Raw genomic sequence first — 22,297 nt, forward strand, 5'->3', positions numbered from 1 at the left:
TCACAGCGATCCACTTGCCTCTGCCTCCCAAGTGCTGGGATTAAAGACGTGTGCCACCACCACCCGGCCTCATTGTGACTCTTTATCAATGACAGATGACTTAAGCAACTCATGCTCTTGTTAATGCACTAGTATCCCTCATCCAAAGTTTTAGACCCCAAAAGCACTTCAAATTTCTCAATTTTAGGGGCTTGGGAATCTTTACATAGAATTTAAGGGATTGAACGTCCCTAATTGGAAATCTAGAATGTTTCCAAATCTGTAACTTTAAGTATTTTTATTGGTGTGTGTGTGTGTGTGTGTGTGTGTGTGTGTGTGTGTGTGTGTGTGTGTGTGTGTAAGGGCATCCAATCCTTTGGAGCTAGAATTACAGTGGTCGGGAGCCACATGCGCACTGGAAATTGAACTCAGGGTCCTCGGCAAGAGCAGCAAGCACTCTTAGTCACTAAGCCATCTCTCTCCAAACCCAAAACCTCTGATCCCCAAAAAGGTACCGCTTAGGAGGATTTCACATTATGAATGCTCAAGCTCTGTCACAGTACTGATCAGACACCCACTGAGGAGTTAGCTTTGGATATTCGGTGTGTCGTCAACATGCTAACTTTTCCAAAACTCTGGAAAATTGTTGGAGAAGAGGTGCACAGGTGTTTAAGAGTAGTTCAGATACATACTTGGGTTCCCCAGCCCAACTCCTTTTTCTTCTCCTCTCCTCCCTGTTGTTTTGAGGTAAGGGCTCTTACATAGTTCAAACTAACCTCAATCTCATGGTGCTCCTGCCCCAATACACATGTGCTAGGGTCCATTAGAGATGATCATGACACTGAAGGCTGAGATCTGCTTCTGTTACAGTCACAAGTCTACCAGGGCTTCAGGAATGAAGTGGTAAGGGATGATCAGAACAGCCCCTGGGGCCTCAAAGACTTGAAAAGGCTTCTCACAGCAGTACACAACAGATGAACGGAGCAAGGACAAAGAAGAGACTCGAAGTCACACTATAAAACAAAGAATTTTAAGCTGGGCATAGTGGCACACCCCTTTAGTCCAGCACTTGGGAAGCTGAAGCAGGGACTTTTTTTTTTTTTAAATAGGGACATCTTTTGAGTTTGAAGTTAGCCTGGTCTATATGTGGTGAGTTCCAGGCCAGACAGGCATACATAGTGAGAACCCCATCTCAAAAAACCCCCAAAATTTAGATGCTGATGGTGAAGCTCATTGTGTCTAGCATGTAACAAGCCCCCAGGTTTATATCCCCAACTCCAGACACTCAAAAATAACAATAAAATTCTAACTTAGTGCTAAAATACAGAGAATCTCTCAATGTGTTTTAATGAAGATTGAAAATAAAAATTAAGAAGCACTAAAGAGCGAAGCAGAGGTGGCACACTCACTCAACCCAGCATGCAGGAGGCAGAGGCAGGCAGATCTCTGTGAGTGCGGGGCCAGCCTGGCCTACAGCGTGAGTTCTAGGACAGCCAAGGCTTCAGAGAGAAACCCTGTCTCAAAAACAAACAAAAAAGAAGCACTAAAGAAAACTTAAAAGATAATAATCCAAGAGACTCCAGCTAGCATGCTTCCCAACATGAGAGGGCAGAGAATATGCAAAGAATAAATAATTAAATGGAGTGTTCAGAAAATAATCATTTAGCTGATACTGAGCAAAGATAAGAAGTTACAGCCTTGGTCTGCTAACACTATATACAAGCAGAAAGGAGAAAATACAGATGCTTTTAATAAAGTAAATTCTTTTATTTTCCACCTTTTAGAACACAGACAGTGGAGGCCTTGCTTCCTTTTTATCCTGCATCTAGATGCTTGACAGTGGCAGTGTTAAGAGCCAGAGCTTGGGAGTAAGGAGAAGAAAGAGGGGAAGGGAAAAGCCCTTCAGAGTTCAATCAACAGAGTCAAACCAAACTAAATAAACCCAGTACTAAATCCCTAGAGAGGGATCATAGGAGGGGTAGAGACCTGAGTCTTTAGCCAGATCACCTTTCCTAGTATCAATGGAAAGAGTCTACTGAAATGAGCAGCTGAAAGTTTACAAGTCTATATACATCTCAGTGGGAGAGAGAACAGAAAGCAAGAATTTAATGTGGTTTCTTTCTTTTTCTTTTTTTTTTTTAGGTTTTTTTGAGACAGGGTTTCTCTGTTTAACAGCCCTGGCTGTGCTAGACTCATTTTGTAGACCAGGCTGGCCTCGAACTCAGAGATCCACTTGTATCTGCCTCCCAAGGCCTGGGATTAAAGGCCTGTGCCACCATGCCTGGCCTGAAGTGATTTCTTTAGAGATTAATGAATGTGGGCACTCTGGTTGGTGGGGAAATACTCCCAAAATGTTCTCTGCTTGCTAACTTGGTATGAACAAGTGGGTGTCTTTTGCTCATGAAAACTCACTGAGCTGATGCTACATCACCATCCCTCGCTTGTTTTCCTTCCCTTCCATTACTTAACTAGAAATGTTGGGAAAATACAGGGCCTCTGGCTGGTAGTGTGAAGGGCTGTGAGATCCTTCCCACAGACTAGGGCTGCTGGGGCAAAGGAGTAATTACAGACACCTACAGAGCTAAGCTAGTTCCCCACAGAAACAAGTAATACCTACCGCCGTCTGACTGTCGGACTTTTTTTGTAACTTCAATTCCATTCTCTTCCAACTTCCTCTTTGCACAATCCTGACAGGCATTACCTTAAAGAAAAAAAATATTTTAAAACATTAAGATATTTATAAAAATTAATTTTTAAAACTTTACATTAAAATAAAGGCAGCATGAGGGTAAGAAATGGGGTTAGTTACCCTCTAGGAATCTACTTACATCCTTATAGATCCTTGAAATTGTCCAAAATAAATCAAAATACAGTTTGCCTGCTTTTTATGGTATAGATATGCAGTATCTCTCAAAACCTCATGGTTAAAGGTCCGCAATATAGAACCCAAGAGTTAGGCTCCTGGGGGCAGTGATTAGATGCTGAGGGCTCTGACCTAATCAGCGATATTGCTGGAAGGTAGAAGCCTGGCTGGAAGGAGTCAGTCACTGGGACACGCGCTGTAGAGCACCATGCCTCCTGCATTCACTCTCCTCTCCCTCCCTCTCGTGCTACTCTCAAGTGAGCAGCTTTCTTCTGCTGTGTCTGTCTTGTCAGAGGCCCAGAAACTATGGAGCCGGTGACTAAGGACTCAAGCCTGAGAGCCAAATATCTATTTTAAGTTGCATTTCTCCAGTAATTTGGCACAGAAAGGCCAATTCGAAACTGGTGCCAACAAGTGAGGCCATGACTCTGAGCATGTGCTCCAGAAGCCTTTGGAACTAGTTTGCAGGAGAGATTTACAGCAGTTTAAAGAAACACGTTATGACAAGCTAAGAAATGCTGAGTAGTCAGAAGCCAAGGATGCTGGTGGGAATGCAAACAGTAAGGGCCGCTCACAAGCCAGGTGAAAATGAGGACTCTAGGGGGTTAGCCTAGAGGCCACTCATTTCACATCTTAGAAAGAAAGAATTAATTAATTGACCACATTATGCTTATTCCCTGATACATACTAAGCCAGGTGTGGTGGCACACACCTTTAATCCCAGCACTCAGGGAGGCAAAGGCAGGCAGATCACTGTCAGTTTGAGGCCAGCCCAGTCTACAACGTGAGTCCAGAACAGCCAAAGCTACACAGAGAAACCCTGCCTTGAAAAGCAAAAAGACAGAGGCTGGAGACATGGCTCAGAGGTTAAGAGCACTGGCTGTTCTTCGAAAGGTCCTGAGTTCAATTCCCAGCAACCACATGGTGGCTCACAACCATCTATAGTGCCCTCTTCTGGCACGCAGGCACACATGCAGGCAGAATACTGTATAAATAAATAATAAATAAGTAAATCTTTCTAAAAAAAAAATAAAAAATAAAAATAAAAGAAAAGCAAAAAGACAAACTAATCATGAAGAAAACCGCAAGGCTGCATAGTAGTATTCAGGTGGTGGCAATAGTTATTACTAGCTGTTTTTCGCCAGCTTCACAGAGTTAAAACATAAGAAGAAAAAATTAGGAAGCTTTGCAATTTGGCTAGGAAAAAGGACATTGGAAGTTAGGATCAAGGGCAGTGTGGATGCCAATTAGGACCAGCATCATTTAAACCAAGCCCCATACTTTTGTATCATGACAACAGGTAAGATAACTTGAAGATGTCCCAGAAATTGGCTAGGGCTATCAATCACGGGCTCAAGTTACTGCTGGAGCTTCCACCCAAGAGCTCCAGGGCTGTTTGCTCAGAGATGCCTCATCTGCCCAGTAGGCACACAGAAGCTCCTGCGGCTGCGGGCCAGGTTAGGCTCCTGCTGGCAACAGTGTTTCCTGTCTGGTCTTGCAGATAATGGGATGCACAAGTTGTGGAGTCCGGGAGGCTTCTACCCGTATCTGATAAGGAAGCCAAAGAGGCCAAACAATATAAAGGGCCAGGGTCCCTCACAACCCACAGGAAGGATGAGTGAAGCTGAGCGAAGCCAATGCTGTGATGCAAGCACCAAATGGCAAGAAAAAAGCTGCCAGCAACAAGCAGAGGCAGCCCAGGAGCCACGGGATAGAGCTACCTAAACCATTTGCGGTCAACCTTGTACTTTGTGCCACGAGGTGTGATACACTTCTTAAGCCTCCTAACCCAGCACCACACACTGGAGACCAAGTCTTCAAATGCCCAGGACTTGTGGGGTCGTCTCTTTCAGACCACCACGCACTCTCACTGCAGAGCCCATCCTAAAACTCACTTCTGCAGGAAGTCTGTACTGAATGGGCTACTGGGTAGGGTTTGGCTGGAGAACACAGGTCACTGGAAGCACGTATTTGAAAGGTATGTCATGTTCCTGGCTCCTCCTCTGTGCTCGGCTCTGCCTTAGAGGGAGCTGTGCGACCATGGCTGACACCATGTAAGTCCTTCCTCAAGTTTTCTCAAGCATTTTGCCACTGTGACGGCAAGTGACTAGCACACTAGCATGGAATCTACTTCAAGGAGTCAGCTTCTGGACCTGACTTTATTGCGGCACTGGCCAAAGTTTCCCTGAATATACTGCTTATTTTATCTTCCTTTGAAAGCTACCGCTGCTTTCAAAGGAAAAGTATTATTCTAGGACTCACACTTAAGGGGAAAAACTACAGCCAAAACAAACAAACAAATAACAACAACAAAAAAACAGACATGGAAAGCAGAGAGCAGTTCTTCCCAGTCCTGGCTTGAGCCATTCCACCACTGACACATACTGACACATACTGGCCCTAGCTGTCCCTACACTGCCACATTCATCCTGTCTGGACACACTGGTCAACAGGCAGGCTGTGCAGAGGCCCCTGCTCACTGACTGGGACCCTTAGAGTGACTGACTCAGGCAGCAGAGACATCCTGCTTACCCTGCCCACTGCTGAGTCATCTGTTTACAAACTGGAAGCATCAAAGCCAGAAAGAACATTCACACTTCAAACAAGTATTAAAAGAAAAAAAATATATATATATATATGAAAGGTCACATAAAATCAAAGGTCATGCTAGATTCCTGGATCCTTTGCTAACAGCATAATCCAAATAGAACACTCCTCTGGTTTCCTGTAACTCTTGGTTCTAAAGCAGAAATTATTCTCTGGTATCAGCAGACAGTCCATGACGAGGCCATGCTTCTGGGGTGGGAGGGCCCTGGACTTTATACCTTTGCTATGGTGGGGACTGTCTGAAGATATAGCTAGCTATCCTTTCTGCCCTATTTAATAAGGCAAATTACTGAATGTAAGGAACACATTCACAATTTTACCAATGGTGAGGAGTAGAACACGGAAGCAAAAATCAGGTGAGCAAAGTAAAGATCTGCTTTACCCAGTAAAGTGGTGCTGTCCACTCGCTCAGCATCTGCAAAGAAAGGACACAGTCAGCAAAGCCAAGACTTGGCGTGCTCCTCCTCCTCAGGCATGGAAGGATGGCAAAGGCCACCCGGAGGTCATCCACTGCTGGGGACAGGCTTCTGCACCAAATGCATCACATGCCAGCCAATGAACCCTGCCTGTGTCACTGCCTTCTTGCCCTGGCAGGATGGATTCAAGAAGTCACTGCATGCCCATGGGAAGTTTCTGGGGCTGGTCTGCACATGGCGTGAGGCACAGTATCCACAACAGCTAATGTCACTCTCACTGCCAGTAGGCATCCTTGCCCATTAGGAAAGAACACAAATACAAATGTCTTTCATGACAAGCACAGATGGAAACCCCAGTGACCTTTTAGTCCTCTGGCAGCTTGCTGAGTCCACTCAGCTGCCAGATCCTGGAAAAGGAGCATCAGTGGGGATAGGAAGCAGGTCAGCCCCTTACTCTAGGTGCCCATGGCTGGAGAGTCTGACAAGGTGCTGGGCAGGACAGAGGCGGGCAGGATGAGGAAAGCCTCTGAAGATCCATGCACACATGCACACAGGGAGGCCAAGACATTTCTGTCTGTGTTAGTCTAGGATCAAATCCCAGCTTCAAAGTCCTGGCACACACTGGGCAAACATTCACCTTCCTCAGCTGATGTCACCTCTAAAATCATCCAGGTAACAACAGGTACTGATATTAAAAATGAAGGGCAGCTGGGCATGGTGTGCTCACCTGTAATCCCAGCACTTGGGAGGCAGACACAGGCAGATAGAGCTGTGAGCTCTAGGACAGCTAGAGCTACAGTGTGAAACCCTGGCTCAACAACAACAACTTAATCCCAGCACTCAGGGAGACAGAGGCAGTTCAAGGCCAGCCTGGTCCACAGAGTAAGTTCAGGACAGCTAAGGCTACACAAAGAAACCCTGTCTCAAAAACAAAACAAAAGCAAGAACAACAATAATAATATTATAAAATTTATAGTTGTGCATGGCACAGCTCTACAACACAAATTCACCTTCCCACTCCCAGTAATAAACTACTACCCTAATTACATATCTACTCATAAATGAAATAATCCAACTCCACTATTATCAGCAGCTAAAGTGCTACAGTGTTAGAAACCTGTGGCTGCCATACTATGCCTCTCAGCAGTCTCTGCTAACCTTATTCCACTATGTGATGAGGCTCTGGGTTTCTTGTTACCATGAATGGCCAGTCAATACAGAACTTTCCATGCGTGCTGTCATTCATGTTTTATGACACTGAAATCAAAAGCCATTAATTCTCTTATGTAAAGGTGACTCTGTCAGTATTTCCCATTATTGTGGTCTTTCCTGGCAGAGCTCTGACTCCTCAGAAAGGCAAAAGAGCACAAATGAGATGTATGCTGTGCTCTACACTGCACAGAGATGTGCACTGAACGGAGAAAAAAATCAATACCGTCAAACTTTTCCTGTGTGTTCCTAGTTTTAGCTTCAAAAATGTAGTGACACAGGCCGGGCATGGTGGCACATACCTCTAATTCCAGCACTCAGGAGGCAGAGGCAGGTGGATCGCTGTGAGTTCGAGGCCTGTCTGGTCTACAAAGTGAGTACAGGACAGCCAAGGTTACACAGACAAACTGTCTCAAAAAAAAAAAAAAGGAGTGACAGGACGACAGTATATGATTTTTACATGATTACGGTTTAACTATCACAACCAATAAAACTGACCCGAGAGCTTCCCTTGGCTGGGGTGGTAACCTGAAACATAATCAGTGTGCCCTACTTGCATACTGTCACTATTAGACCAATCGCCCCATCTTCTACTTTTAAATTCAGAGACATTAAAAAATAACTACATTGGTAAGTTTTCTGGTATCACAGGAGGAACAACAGAAGAACCCATGAATTACGCTTAGAAGGTAATGACAGAAATCCACACCTGGACTTCGCTGTTTGCAGATCTGTGTGGCAAGGTCTTGCACATATCCTGGGAAAAGGTCAAAACAGTCCCCATAGGACACCACTTTAATTCCATGCAAAAGCATATCTGCTTGATGCTTAAAGAAATGGTCTTCGTTCTCCTTGAGCACTACCATATAGTGCTCTAAGTCCACTTTATTTGGCACCGAGTACAAGAAGAGAGCTTGGAATATCTGGTCACGCAGGGTCTCTCCACAGCCCACAAACAGGAAGGACTTGGTGCGGTACAGGTTTTGCAGGACTTCCTAGAGAAAGCCAACGAACAAAGGAGGACACCTCAGTGAAAGAGAGCAGGAGCGCACAACTCACAGAAAGCGCCCTATGTGTTTGTTTACATCCCATCTTGTACTCACCAGCCTTCCCAAGAGCCGTTCTGAGGAGCTCTGAAAGGCCGTGCGCTCTTGACACACTCAGGTCAACCCCATGCTGTGATCTGGGCAAGCTAGGGTGAAGCTTACTGAGAGCCGCCTCTCAACTAGGAAAAGGAGGAAGGAGCAGAGAAGGGTGCCGGCCTGCCTGCCTAGCATGAATGCGCCTCCCAGTGATGACAGCCTGCGCTACACCTAGGGTTCACCAAGTCAGCCCACCCAAGTCAGCGCCTAGACGTAAGTACAACCTTAAATCACTAAGGCATAAAACAAGAGCATCAAAATGTTCTGCATTCTGCTGGGCGTGGTGGCGTACACTTTTGATCCTGGCACTATGGAGGCAGAGGCACGGTGGGTCACTGTGTGAGTTCCAGGCCAGCCTAATCTACAGAACAAGTATCAGCTGGGGTTACACACTGAGACTCTGTCTTGGTTCAAAATTGTCTACATACAACACCCTGGAAGGAGGAGTGGACAGTGAGCTGGATCCCGCAGTAGGAAAGGGTAGATGAATCCTGGGAAGTGAAGGCCAGAGAGCTGGGAAGGGGAGCAGAGACAGCAACCCAAGCACAGACCATGAGGGTCACTCAGAGGAGCAGCAGTCACTGCTTCAGACATGAAGGCCCCTCAGCAAGGCCCGCACCCGCAGAGCGCTTTCTCATGACAAGGGTCTCCACAGCATCATAACTGCCAGTCCTCATCTGCTGACACCATCCCTAATGACAGAGGCCAGCGAAGAGCTCCGGGGAGGGAGCGGATCCTGATCCTGAGCGTATCACAGCACAACACAGACTCCAGTCAGAACTCTAAGCAGCCTGCTGTGGTGGTGCATACCTGCAACCGCAGCCCTTAAGGGGGGAGGTGGGGGGATGGAAGCAGAAGACCAAGAGTTCAAAGACAATTAGCAAGTTTAAAGCTAAGATGCACTACATGAGACCCCGTCTCAGAAATGGGGCAAGGCTGTGCGAAGACAGAAAAGTGGGCAACATCTGGACAGCGCCTTTCCACACACTTCATGTGGACATCTGCTGAGACCATCAAAGAAGGCTCGATGCGCTGGAGAGATGCCCAGTGTTAGGAAAGCACCGGATGCTCTTCTGGACAACCCTGTTCAATTCCTGGCACTCATGTCAAGTAGCTCAACATTCTGCAACTCCAGCTCCAAGGGTTCCAATGTCTCCAGCCTCTGTGGGCAAGTGCATTCGCTATGCACATGCACACACAAGCGTGCATACATACGTGTAGTACACACACACACACACACACACACACACAAATCTCTTTTTAAAAAATGAAAAGGCAAGCTGGGCGGTGGTGGCATTTAATCCCAGCACTTGGGAAGCAGAGGCAGGCGGATCTCCGTGGGTTCAAAGCCAACCTGGTCTACAAAGCAAGTTCCAGGACAGCAAGAGCTCTGTAGGATGACCTTGATTTAAAAAAAAAAAAAAAAAAAAAAAAGCAGCCGGGCGGTGGTGGCGCACGCCTTTAATCCCAGCACTCGGGAGGCAGAGGCAGGCGGATCGCTGTGAGTTCGAGGCCAGCCTGGTCTACAAAGTGAGTCCAGGACGGCCAAGGCTACACAGAGAGACCCTGTCTCGAAAAACCAAAAAAAAAAAAAAAAAAAAAAAAAAAAAAAAAAAAAAAAAAAAAAAAGCCTACCATAAAATAGTCAAGAAAGTCTTTCAGAAAATCAGGCATTAACTGGTTTTATCTGCTGTGCTTCCATGAACTAAGGACATGTACATGTTAGGCAAGAGCTCAGCCAGAGCACAACTCAGCCCTAGTTTTAAAACTAGGTTTGGAAAGCTCCAAACACTGCTGGGTAAAGGAAGGTAAGAGCTGCAGAGAGAAGACACCTGAGTAAACACGGAGACCTGACAAAGAGGGACCACCAGAGAGAAAGACCACAGAAGTACGAACTACCACATCATGCAAGACTTTGCCAAGTCCCTGGCAAGAAACCCCCTGCGAGCTAGTGATGGCACCAAGAGAGAGGTTTGCCCTTTCTAAGGAAGCACACATTTCCTCCTCCAGCAGGTGTGCCCTGAGCATCTATTCAGAATGCAGCGCCATACCACAGCCTGGAGACATAGCTGTCAACAGGAAAATATGGCCTGAACCCAGCAGCCGTGAGGAACAAGATCAACTAGAGGACCAGAGTGTCTGGGAAACACTCAGACCGCAGCCAGATGGCTGGTTGCCACCATCAGTTCCCCAAGCAGGCTCCCCAGGCCTGGTGAAAACAGACTTACCATGACTTCTGGATCTTGAGTGACATCTTTATAGCCCGAGGGATCCAGTACCATCCCACAGGGATCTGTGTACAAGCCATGAATGTGAAGAACTCCATACTTGATGTGGCCTCGGGCCCACTGAAGGACCTATCAAAAACCAAACCAAGACAAAGAAACAGCCTCCTGTTAATTTCAAACCAGACACAAGAAGAAAACTACCTGAAAAAGCAAACGTCCCCACTCATAATTACAGCTTTACCACAGAAACTGCTGCCTGCAGTACCCTGCCCCAGCGCCTCAGCGAGGTCTTCTTTAAAGAGTGTGCGGAAGGGGCTCTGCTCTTCGAGCAGCTTAAGTGATGCTCGGGGGCGGGGCCTTCTTAAGTCACCTGTGGTTAACTCGGCTCTGTTGTTGTGGGGCTGCTGCTGTGTTTGTTTCCATTTCTGTGTTCTGTGGCGCCCAGGTCTTCCTTCACATATGTTAGATGAGTGTTCTGCCCCCCAGCTACAGTGCCAGCTCTGTCACTTTCACACCAGCAGAAATAGGTACAGAAAAAGAACATTTATCAAACAGCCCCCTACACTCACTTCAGTTCAGATTTACAGAGCCAAGCAGAACACACTCCATGCCTATGCAACTGTCTCTCAGTATGGGGTTTCTCCATCTGCAGGCTCTACAGAGAGACTCTAGAGTAGAGGAGCCAGCAGACAATTCCTACCCACACCTGACTATTCATTTCCACAGGTGCTGTCATGCTCAGCCACAGCCTGTGCCCACAACCAACTGAAGACCAGCTACCACACAGAGCATGCGCCACAACTCAGTGGCCAACGGCACAGGTGGCAAATGTGAATCCCCAATCACCCATAATATAAGTATATCACTAAAAGCAAACATGCCAAAAATTAAAATGGTTCATACAGTGAAACTTTGCTCAACCTCGGCAATAAAAGAGTAAAAAGTTAGAATTTTCACCTCCCAGACAGGAATACACTTGGCTTTTTTGCTTTGTTTTGTATTTGAGACAGGTGCTCAGACTTGCCTAAAACTCACTATGCAGCTCAGAGTAGACTCAAATTCATAGTAATCCTTCTGCCTCGGCCTCCAATGTGCTAGATCCCATGTGTGCACCACCATGCAGGCTTGCTTTGTTTTTAATAATGCCACTGCTAACAAGGAACAGGAAACAGGTGTTCCCATACAGAGCTGGGGGTACAGCTGCCTTCTAGAGAGGTCCAGAATTACAGGCACGACCATGAAGGCCAAAATCACTTCAAATAACTCCTTGGGGGCACTTCTCCCTCAGAACCCACACTCAGAAGTGCTTCCTTACTTCTCCTTAATAAATCTACGTTTGCTCTTTTAAAAATAAAAATAGTATAGTTTGAATTAGAATGGCCCTTATAGGCTCATATATTTGAATACTTAGTCCCGAATCACTAGAACTGTTTAGGAAGGATTAGGAGGTGTGGCCTTATTGGAGGAGGTGTGTCACTGGGTTTGGGCTTTGAGGTTTCAAAAGCCCATAGCAGGCCCAGAGAGTGTGTGTGTGTGTGTGTGTGTGTGTGTGTGTGTGTGTGTGTGTGTGTGTGTCTGTCTGTCTGTCTGTCTGTCTGTCTGTCTGTCTCTCTCTCTCTCTGCCTCCAATGTGGGGATCAGATGTAAGCTCTCAGCTACTGCTCTAGGGCCATGCCTACCCGCCTGTTGCCATGCTCCTTACCATGGAGGTCACAGACTCACCCTCGAAACTGTAAGCAAGGCCTCAAATGCTTTCTTCTACAAGGTGCCTTGACCATGGTGTCTTGTCAAAACAACAGAAAAGTAGCTTAGACAAATAGCTTAATGAAGCCGGGCATCATGGAGTATGCTTGTAGTGCCAGCACTTGGGAGGCAAAGGCAGGAAGATTGCTATGAATTCAAAGCTAGCATGGTCTATCTAGTGACTTGCAGCCCAGCTACAACTATATAGCATAAACAAGTCTGAGGAAACAAAAATAGCTAATGGAAGCAAAGCCCAGTGCTGTGCACCTGTAACCCTAGTACTTGGAAGCAGAGGCAGGTGGATCCCAAGTAGGAAATCTGCCTGAGCCGTTCAGCAAGTCCCTGTCTCCAAAATAAATATTAAGGGGGAAAAATTAAAAACAGAAATGTCTGCATACATTGTAATCCAACTGTACAAGAGAAAATCCACACTAAGGATTGTAGGTGTTTTCTTTTATGCTTGCTTTATCGCCCATATTCCATGTGATGTCTAATCAGTAAATGTACGTGAGGAACGTCTGCAGGGCATTGGAGGCATGACACGAGGGGACGTGCAGGACTCCTTGGCTGCTTGAGGCAATGGCTGTGTGGCATCTGGGAGTAACCCAAAGTCTTGTTTCAGGGCACGCACCAGCAACGTGTCCACAGCAATGGCTTCCCTGAGCCTCCTGCCCACGTAGCCCATACCTTCGTCTTGTCCTTCAAGTCCAGGGACTCCATGGGCCTGCTCTGCTGCTGCCCGAAGATCTCCAACAGGTTGTCATAGTTGGTGGTGAGCACCATGGTGCCTCTGTCCATCAGGCTGAGGATGGACTGCAGCACCACAGGGTTCTGGATGTGCTGCTCCAGACTGTCAAACACCTCCATCAGGCAGTCCTGGAAGAAGTTGGGCTTGGTGTCACCTGTACGCTATGGAGAGGTAGATCAAGAGTTAGCAGCACGCACTGGGTGTGATGGTACTTGAGGCAGAGGCAGAAGCAGAGGTGAGTGTACGTTTGTGAGTTCAAGGCCAGCCTGGTCTACCTAGTGAACTACAGGCCAGCCAGCCAGGTCTGCGCAGAGAGATCCTGTCTCAAAAACAACAACAAGAGAGGAACAGTAGAGCTCCGCAACTGCTGTGACTAAGCTGACGGCCTGTGATGGCTCACTCTTACAAAAAGAAGGAATGAAGTCAGCCTCAGGGGAGCACAGTTCAAGTGCAAGGACATAACACTGCAGCAATGAATACAATGCGAAATGCAAGGCAGAGAGGGAAGGGGGTGTAGTTACTGCTGGGTGAGAGTGGGCAGGGCAAGGGCCCGTGAAGGTCTCTCTGAAAAGCAATGTCCAGCCAGAGACATTGGGAGGACAATGCTTTTTAGAGAGTGGGGAGTCCTCAGGACTGTTGTAAGCAGTCGGGAGCAAGTGCAAAGGCGCTGCAGTATTAGCGAAAATGAGTCCAAGGTCAGCAAAGAGCCTGGGTGTGGCTAGAAGAGGAGGGGACTAGCAGGGGAGGCCAGAGAGGTGACCCAAAACCAGGGCATAAGGCACTGTGGAAAGCCCCTACTTTGCAGTGGGGCAGAGAAGGTGGGGCGCTGAGGGCGGTGAGTGGGGAGAAGTGCTGACAGCAGATAGCTCGCTGAAGGAACCAGGGGAATGGGTTGAATGGGCCATGCCTAAGAATCAAGAGACCACACGCTCCCCAAGAACACTCCTAGCCCCGGCTTCCTACAGCAGCACTCAGTCTCACAGTTAGTACAACACCAATGGCCCACAAGTAAAGACAGAACCACCAGGCAAGCCACCCTTAGACCCCCCTTCTCCTAGGAGGCTGTGTGGACCTCATACTCCCCTGAAGTGCCTGGTGGCCCTCATCTTTACCTATAGCACAGAAGCCCCTAATAAAACCAACTCTGGCTCACAAACCTGCCAGCATGCCAGGGAGAGGCCTGCTGACAACCTCACCTGATCCTCCTTGAGAGGCTGGCACAGGGCACAAGGCTAAGAAGCATCAGGTGGAGTTTCAGACGTCTCCTGACCAACAGTGATCATCAACACCATGGTCTCTCCCTACGTGAGCCACACACCCTGGGTGCTGCCCAGCCATCCCACAGGTTTCCCTGGCCCAAGGGTTAGCCCTCATCTTCCTGTACAAGGGATCAGCACCCTTTATCTGCCAAGGGCTAGAGAGTAAACCTGTTAGGCCTGTGGCCACAGTTCCTACTGCAACTACTCAAGCTGACCTCTGGCATGAAAGCAGGCATAGACAACGTGCCAGCAAGAGGGTATGGGCACATGCCAACACAATTTATAGACAGCTAGCAGGCCAGGTTTGGACCAGGCCCTGCCTACAATGGCAGCTGTCCCTGATTAACAGAACACTCACATTCAGCATAGCTACCTAATGAAAATATCCCCAGCCTAGTAAGGTGAGGTGCAGCACTGGGGTGAAAACAGTGATCTATTTTAAAAAAAGAAAGAAAGAAAGACAGACAGACAGACAGATAGAAACAACAAGAAAAGAAAGGAAGGAAGGAAAGAAAGAAGGAAGAAAGGAAGGAAGGAAGGAAGGAAGGAAGAAGTCATCTAGTGACTCAGTGAAGGCTCACAGCCCCACCTCCCACTGCTCACTAGAGGGAGCAGCGGTGGGGGAGGTCAGGCAGCTAACTGAACAAAGAGGGAACATCAACCTGAGATGGCAGAACCCAGGTCCCCATTACCACTGAGCTCCTGCATGCCCCTGGGCTGCCTCCCCAGGTTTCAGTGTAGGAATCAGAGTTACTATCGCTATGAAACCATGCCATTTGGGGTCTCTTTGGTCTTTTGGTGACCCCAAAACTGCTCCTGCCCTTCCTACTGACCATTCCATGTTCCTCTCTTCCCTTGAGCACACATCTCAAGTCTCCTTGTGCCTCCTCTATATGCCGACTGCACATCTCCCACCAACACAAGGCCAGTGAGAAACAGCCTCCTCCAGCTTCTCCCTTCAGCACCTGCACCAGACAACACAGCCACCCACAATCTGCCTATGGCTTCTCATTAACTGTCCCCTGCATCACCAACTATGCTACTCTCTGCTATGTCACTTCTACTGCCAGACCTCCCACCTTCCAATGTCTTCTGAGGGTGAGCTGTTATCTGGAGATAGCTCAACCAAACGTTTTCACAGCATCTCACAAACCTCACATTATAAATGGCAGCACAACAACATCCAGAGCCAGCCAGTCTACAGGAGCCATTACTACAAGCTGCTCCAGTGCCTGCAGGCAGCCCAGTGTCAGGGTTTTAAAGAGTGGCATCCTGCTGGGCATAGTGGCAGAAACCTGTAATCCCAGCACTCAGGAGGCAGAGACAGGCGGATTGCTGTGAGTTCAAGGCCAGCCTGGTCTACAAAGCGAGTCCAGGACAGCCAAGGCTACACAGAGAAACTCTATTTTGAAAATCAGAAAAACAAAAGACAAAGCAAAACAAAAAGCCCAAAAGGCCAGCATCCTGATAGGCTGAGCATTAACAGTTGAGCGCATCTGCTTGCAGAGACGTAGTATTCAATTCACACACTCCCTCAGCCTGTTCCAGAGTCCAAGGTGAGCCCAATGAAACCAACAAGTGTTTGAGACTCACAGGTGACATCTTCCGGATGAGATCATGGGCCACAACCAGCAAGTCTCGGTCCTTCATCACCTTCCTCCGGAACTCTGCAACATCCCCAGGGTGCAGAACCTCCAGCTGCTCTGCAGCCTCGATGACCGCCTCAATGCAGCTCCTCCAAGAACAAAGCGCGCGGATTCCTGGGGCCACTGCTGCACTCACACCAGTTCCAATGACCAGGAGCAGGTCCTGGGGCTGCTTCCTAATTAGGCTCTTTAAAAACTTTCTATTTAAAAAGAAGGGAGGAGAAAGACAACAGTCAGCTTGGAAGTACCACAAGCTTCCGGTCTGGAAGCATCTGGAATGCTCAGGTCAAACCCTTGCCCTTCTAGTCGCTACCAGAAGACAAATTCCCTGTTGCCTACAGTGATAAGCATGTTTACAGGTGTCTGTGAACAAAAAGTTTAGCCCCTCTCCTCCTCTGAAGCTGCAAGTAGACGGTAAATACACACTGTAAAAACAGAGTGATCTTACCGTGGTGACAGGAAAGAGAATTTTGTTGTTGTTGTTGTTGTTTTGTTTTAGTTTTTCAAGACAGGGTTTCTCTGTGTAGCCCTGGCTATCCTGGAACTCGTTCTATAGGCCAGACTGACCTCGAACTCACAGAGATACCACTGCCTCTCTGCCTCCTGAGTGCTGGGATTAAAGGTGTGTGCTGCTACCACCGCCCAGCAGGCAAGAGAATTTCTGACCCAGTGCAGGTTTTCTGCACTCTTGGGGGGGAGGGGGCAGCTCATTCTGCACCACTTTCCACCTGCTGGCCACTCACACTCCTGTGGCCCTTCCCACCCTCCACTTCCACATTGCTTGTTTGGAGATGGGCTCTGATGGCTTCTTTGAGCAGAAAGCCTGTTTCTGGACAGTTTTTTGCGTTGGAATGAACCATGGTGCACAGCCCTGGGTTCCCCTCCAGCACCATCTACATTCCCCTGATGACAGGTGCTATGCGAAGTCAGGAAAAAGCCTGTGTGAGTAACTGAGTTGAGTTACCTGGATTTCTGTTCACTTCTGTTAGTTGTCTTTTCCACTGACTCCATCTGTGAATCCTAAAGAGAAACACATGAGCCGAGCGTCCACTTCCCACAGGAAAGCCTTTTACAGGGACCCGGGAAGACAGCAAAGGATGAAGCTGAAACCAGAGGTGCTGACCCGCCACTTAATTAGAATACCTGAAAAATACCATCTATGAAAAGATAACACACAAACGGTTCCTCTGCCTTGGCTAACCTTGCCTAGCTCCCCACTCATGAGGTGCTCAGGCGTCTCATGCCAGAGAGAAAGGAAAACATTCTCACAGATGCCAGGCTGAGCAGCTGGTAAACCAGCTCCACGATGTGTGTTTTTCACCCTGGGAATGTTTCTTTAGGACAAAACCATCTGGCTGGAGAGATGGCTCAGAGGTTATGAGCACTGACTGTTCTTCCAAAGGTCCTGAGTTCAATTCCCAGGGACCACATCGTGGCTCACAACCATCCATAATGAGATCTGGTGCCCTCTTCTGGCCTGCAGGCACACATGTGGGCATAATACTGTACAAATAATAAATAAATAAATCTTAAAAAAAAAAAGACAAAAACCATCTATAAGTTTCCCAATCCCTTCTCCCTTGATTTCAGAACTAATGTTTTCTATAAATAAGGAACTACGCAAAGAACATGGTAAGAAGGCCTCCAAACTACTATCACTGAGAAGTATGGTACCATTTTCTCATTTTCTACCAAGCTTTTTACTGACTTTTCCTCTCATTTGAGAGCCTAATATCTATCCTAATTTTAGTCTGTGTTATTAGGAACTATTCAAAACTAAAAGTAAGCACCCACGTGGGGCTCTAACACCCTGCCTGGTGCCCCATCTTCACCATAGCCCTTCACTAGTGCGTGATGCTCGTGGCATGGTGAGCAGCTTGTGTGCACAACTTGTAATCCCTTTGGCCCCCTCTACCAAGGTCCGCACTCTGGACAGCAGAACCGCTGAGATAAAGGTTCGTGCAGAGCACCCTATGATCCTATCAGAAGGGCAGAAGCAGAAGAATCCTACGTTAAAGGCCAGCCTGGGCTATGCAGAGAGACTTCATCTCAAAACAAATGAGAAAGGGGTCCTGAACAGCATCTTACTCTGCAGCAGCACTCGCAAGGGCTCAGCAGTGGGAGGAATACCAGGCCTCCCACACCCTCACCACACAGACGGAAAACCTTGGTCCAAATTCTAATCTTTACTCCTTAGTTAGAATTAGGTCACCAAAACTAATTATCCAGGAGCGACCCCAAAGCTCAATCGGTCTGTAAGTTACACCTTCAGGCTGGAGAAACCGGATCCTGCAGTCATCCCTGAAAACATTTGCATGCATCCACCCTCCCACCTTAGAAGGAAGCGCTCACAGCTTCCCCCAAATCCCCCCAAAGGTCCCTGGTCTTTCCTAGGTGCTAAGAAACCAGTCCATAGGCCAAAACATGAAGCTGGCAGAGGATGCCACCAGCCCAAGGGAAGGCCAGGGGAGTGTGACTGCATACCTCACTGCAGTCACCATTCAAGGTCAAGTCTTTTGGTTTTATAATCTATTAGAATTTGTCTGGAGCCGGGCGTGGTGGCGCACGCCTTTAATCCCAGCACTCAGGAGACAGAGGCAGGCAGATCGCTGTGAGTTCGAGGCCAGCCTGGTCTACAAAGTGAGTTCAGGATGGCCAAGGCTACACAGAGAAACTCTGTCTCGAAAAACAAAAAAACAAAACAAAACAAAAAAAAAAAAAAAAGAATTTGTCTGGGGCTGGAGAGATGGCTCAGTGGTTAAGAGTAGTACTGGCTGCTCTTCCAAGGGACCCAGGTTCAAATCCCCAGCACCCACACAACAGCACACAACTATCTGAAGCTCCAATATCTGACACCCTCACACAGACATACATGCAGGCAAAACACCAATGCACACAAAATAAAAATTAAAAAATTATTTTAAAAAATTTTTCTAAGGCAAGTTACAAGTATTCTATTTCACATAACCCCCAATGCAAACAGAAGCCCTGTGGATCCCACCCCAACTGTCCAATGAGCCCATACACACTCACTGATTCTGTTAGCAACTGTAAAGCGCAGATCCCTGCCAACTGGCCAAACTTCCAAGATCAGTCCTCTCTGGAAGGAAATTGCTCTGCAAAGCAAATTGCTGAACCAGGTGGCTAGGCTGTGTCCCACAGCAGAGACCTAGGGTCCGGGCCCTGCAGGACAGCACTGAGAGGTCCGGCTGCACTTCCTGTTTCAAGTTGACATGAGCACACTCCATGTTGGTTATGTGCCTAGGGAAGCACTTCATCTCAGCCTGCTCTAGCCAGCACTTCAGTCACTGGCAGGCAGTGTGCCTTAGAAATGACACAGCCTCAACTGTTACCACGTAAGAACTTGAAAAATGTCTAGTTTCTTCCTACCGTTCAACTGCTTTTCGCTCTCCGAACATCTGTAGGTATAACAGTTAAAATGCAAAATGTGTACTTACACCTTGGCAAAGTAACAAAACCAAGTGATTTCAGTTCCCCAGGAGAACAAGAGACTCTCACAGAACAGGAAAGTGCAGGCCCTGGGCGGGCAGGCGTGCTGTGGCTGGGTCCTGCTGAGCTCTGCCTCAGCCTGAGGTGGGGGATCTGGAGAAGTCTCTGCAGCCTGCACAGTGCATCACAAGGGTTCCCACCTCAACAGGGAGGGCGGCCTCTGGGCTTTTAGACTGCTGTGAACCTCTAGGGATCAAAGCAACCAGCAGGGGACGCACTCAGCCCAGGAACCACGCTGTGATGGGCTGCAAAGCTGCCCATATTTAGCCATTTACAGTTCTTTATAAACACTACATGCTTAAGGACATTACCTCATTTCCTGTTTTTCAGTAGCCCGAAGATCAGAGCCAACCCTCATAATTATCCAGAGATTGCCCCACATCTCCCCTTTGTCTTAAACCAAGGCCCAAGTGGGAGATTTGCCCAGCCTGTTCTCTGCCTAGATGTTTCTAGAGGCCACTCCACCTCTGAGGTAGCAGTCTCTTCTCAAAGGCCACTTCTTTAAGCCAATCAGATGCCAGACAACAACAACAAAACCCTTCGGAGGCCTCTCAGATGCTGCAGCTTTCTGTTTCCTAGGTGACCATGTCGTCACCAGTTTGCAGACTCAAAGCCAAGTCATCATAGCAACGCATTTTTCATAAAAACCTGCCAGTGTTTCCTAAACGTAGAGTCAGGCCCAAAGCAGATTCTGGAAAGCAGTTACTGTCCTTTTTATACAAAACCGTCTTAGCAGAATGTTTTGTGCCAGAATAAGAAATCACAACTATTTTACGAATGAGCTGACTCTGGTCTTAGTCTCGTGAGTTCTTTGGCCACCAGCACACCAACAAATGGGATACAAGTGCAAGCTTGACAAGCACTGGACAGGGCAGCCTGCCCTCTGCAACTCTGACGGCAGGTCCAGCCTCCTGGGAGAATGAATGTCACCCAGCTAAGGAGTAAGGCTACCTTGAACCACTCAGGTACAAGAACACTGTGTGAACTAGCCAGTGTGGCTGAAGGAGCTTTGCTGAGCCAGGCCCAGCCCAAGCTATACAAGTGGCCCTTGTATGGAAGGCTGGCTGCCAGCAGGGTTTTACACTGCCACAGAGATTAGAGGAGAAAGAACAAGTCAGAGACAGCCTGAGAATCACCATAAAGCTGGGAAGGAGGGGCTGATTGTTAAACGTGACATAACAAGTAAGTTATTCCCCTCCCATGGCAAACGGAAGAATCCAAGCCTATGGGGACCTTGGAAATTATGCTTTAAAGATGACTTCTGCCAGGCGTGGTAGCACACACCTTCAATCCCAGCACTTGAGAGAAGAAGGAAGATGGATCACTGTGAGTTCAAGGCCAGCCAATGCTACACCAAAGTAGAGGGTTTAAGTACACAGATGCAGGAGAGGTGAGGTTACAGCACAGTAGCACAAAGCTTGCCCAGTAGGCTCAAAGCCCTGGGTTCCAGCACTCTACACACAAAAGTCCTGCAGGAAGATGTCAAGTCATGGATGTGCAGTGTGATCACACTGAAGGAAAGGTGAGCAGATACTCAAAGCCCACTCCCTTTTCCCAGCAGGAGGGGCAGGCATCACATTTAAACAAGTGGGCAGTGTAGTACTCCCAGAACAGACCTTCAGATGTCAGGAGATGTAGCTCACTGGTAGAGTTTGCCTAACATACATGATGTCCAGCATCACAATAACCAGGTACAGACTTTACCTCACCTACAGTCAGCCAAAATGCAACAGGAGAAAAGGACCCCTTGCAGTCAGACAGGGCTGGTGTGGCCAGCAAGGAGCTTTCTCCTGAAAGTCCCAGAACAGGGGGCATGGCAGATAATGACACCATGACCACAGGTGTCGCTGCCAGTTATAAACAGTGCCACATTCATACTGGTGTATAACCACCCTGCTGGAGGAAACAGGACCTACTGTCTGGAAACACAGACTGAACTTTATCCATGCAATTAAAATGGACCCTGTCTTAGTCACTGTACTTTTGCTGTAAAGACACCATGACCAAGGCAACTCTTATTTTAAAAAGAAAAAAAAAAAGCATTATATTAGGGGCTTATGCTCAATCTCAGACAGTTAGTCTACTATCATCATGGTGGGAGCATGGCCACACACATGGCACTGGAGCTGTGCTAAAAGTTATATCTGATCAATAAGTAGAGAGAGACAGATGGGTCTGGGCCTCACATGGGCTTTTCACATCTCAAAGCCCACCCCAAGTGGCACACTTCCTCCAACAAGACCACACACCTCCTAGTCTTTCTCAAACAGCCACATGTCACTTGCTGGTATCTAACATTTCAAATACAGGAGCCTGTGGGAGCCATTCACCACCACAGGCAAGGGCCCAAATGACTGCCCCCCCCCCCCCGCCAGCCCCCCAGAAGATGCAGAGGAGATAATCTGTAGAGCACAAAACTTACAGAACTTTAGGGTTGGGGGAGTGTTATAATACCAAATGCCCTCTTTCGTTAGTTTGTTTGTTTGTTTGTTTGTTTGAGGCAAAAGCTGAGACTCTAGTAATCTGGTCAACATCTCCCCAGGCATGAGGGACTATAAGTCACTCCTGGTTTGCACCCCAGACTCCTTTCATTATCCCAGGCACTGCAGCCAAGTCTCCCTGTCCCATTCATTTCCACACACACACACACACACACACACACACACACACACACACACACGGGAAGGCGGGGAAAGGTTGGCTGCTCTGCTTTGCCTTCTGGAAGTGGGGACACACACCAGTATACACATGGGGGTGGGGGTGGGGGGAGGGGACTAAATAGGACAACCCCTGACTACTCTGTCACACACAGCTGCCTGCTGTAACCTTAGCAGAACTGATAAGGGGCGATAAAGGAAAAGGGGTGTGGCCACTTCTCCAGGCAGAAGGCTCCAGGCTTCAGGGTGTGGAGGAAGGAAAGATACACAAATAGGCCGGGCCAGAAGCA

General features: G+C 47.8%; 1 protein-coding gene across 5 annotated transcripts in view; it reads right to left on the bottom strand.

Annotated features, from left to right (window-relative positions):
• The window catches only part of FAM118A (family with sequence similarity 118 member A), a 28,405-nt gene that overhangs the window by 2,438 nt on the left and 3,670 nt on the right, over positions 1-22,297 (bottom strand). For 2 of the 5 annotated variants that reach the window (XM_084749798.1, XM_084749796.1), the window contains exons 2-8: positions 16,805-16,860; positions 15,788-16,040; positions 12,875-13,096; positions 10,445-10,573; positions 7,784-8,069; positions 5,832-5,864; positions 2,597-2,680 (exon numbers count right to left, since the gene is read on the bottom strand). In XM_084749798.1, coding sequence (XP_084605924.1) covers positions 2,597-2,680; positions 5,832-5,864; positions 7,784-8,069; positions 10,445-10,573; positions 12,875-13,096; positions 15,788-16,040; positions 16,805-16,851 — 1,054 coding nt within the window. In that variant the 5' untranslated portion in view covers positions 16,852-16,860. Of the gene's footprint in view, positions 1-755; positions 993-2,596; positions 2,681-5,831; positions 5,865-7,783; positions 8,070-10,444; positions 10,574-12,874; positions 13,097-15,787; positions 16,041-16,804; positions 16,861-18,869; positions 18,996-19,298; positions 19,487-22,297 lie in introns of those variants that run through there. The other 3 variants (XR_014773123.1, XM_084749795.1, XM_084749797.1) reach the window with 3 other exon arrangements.

Source organism: Acomys minous (assembly GCF_964271855.1).
Source record: "Acomys minous genome assembly, chromosome: 12".
NCBI classification, from domain to species: Eukaryota; Metazoa; Chordata; class Mammalia; order Rodentia; family Muridae; genus Acomys; species Acomys minous.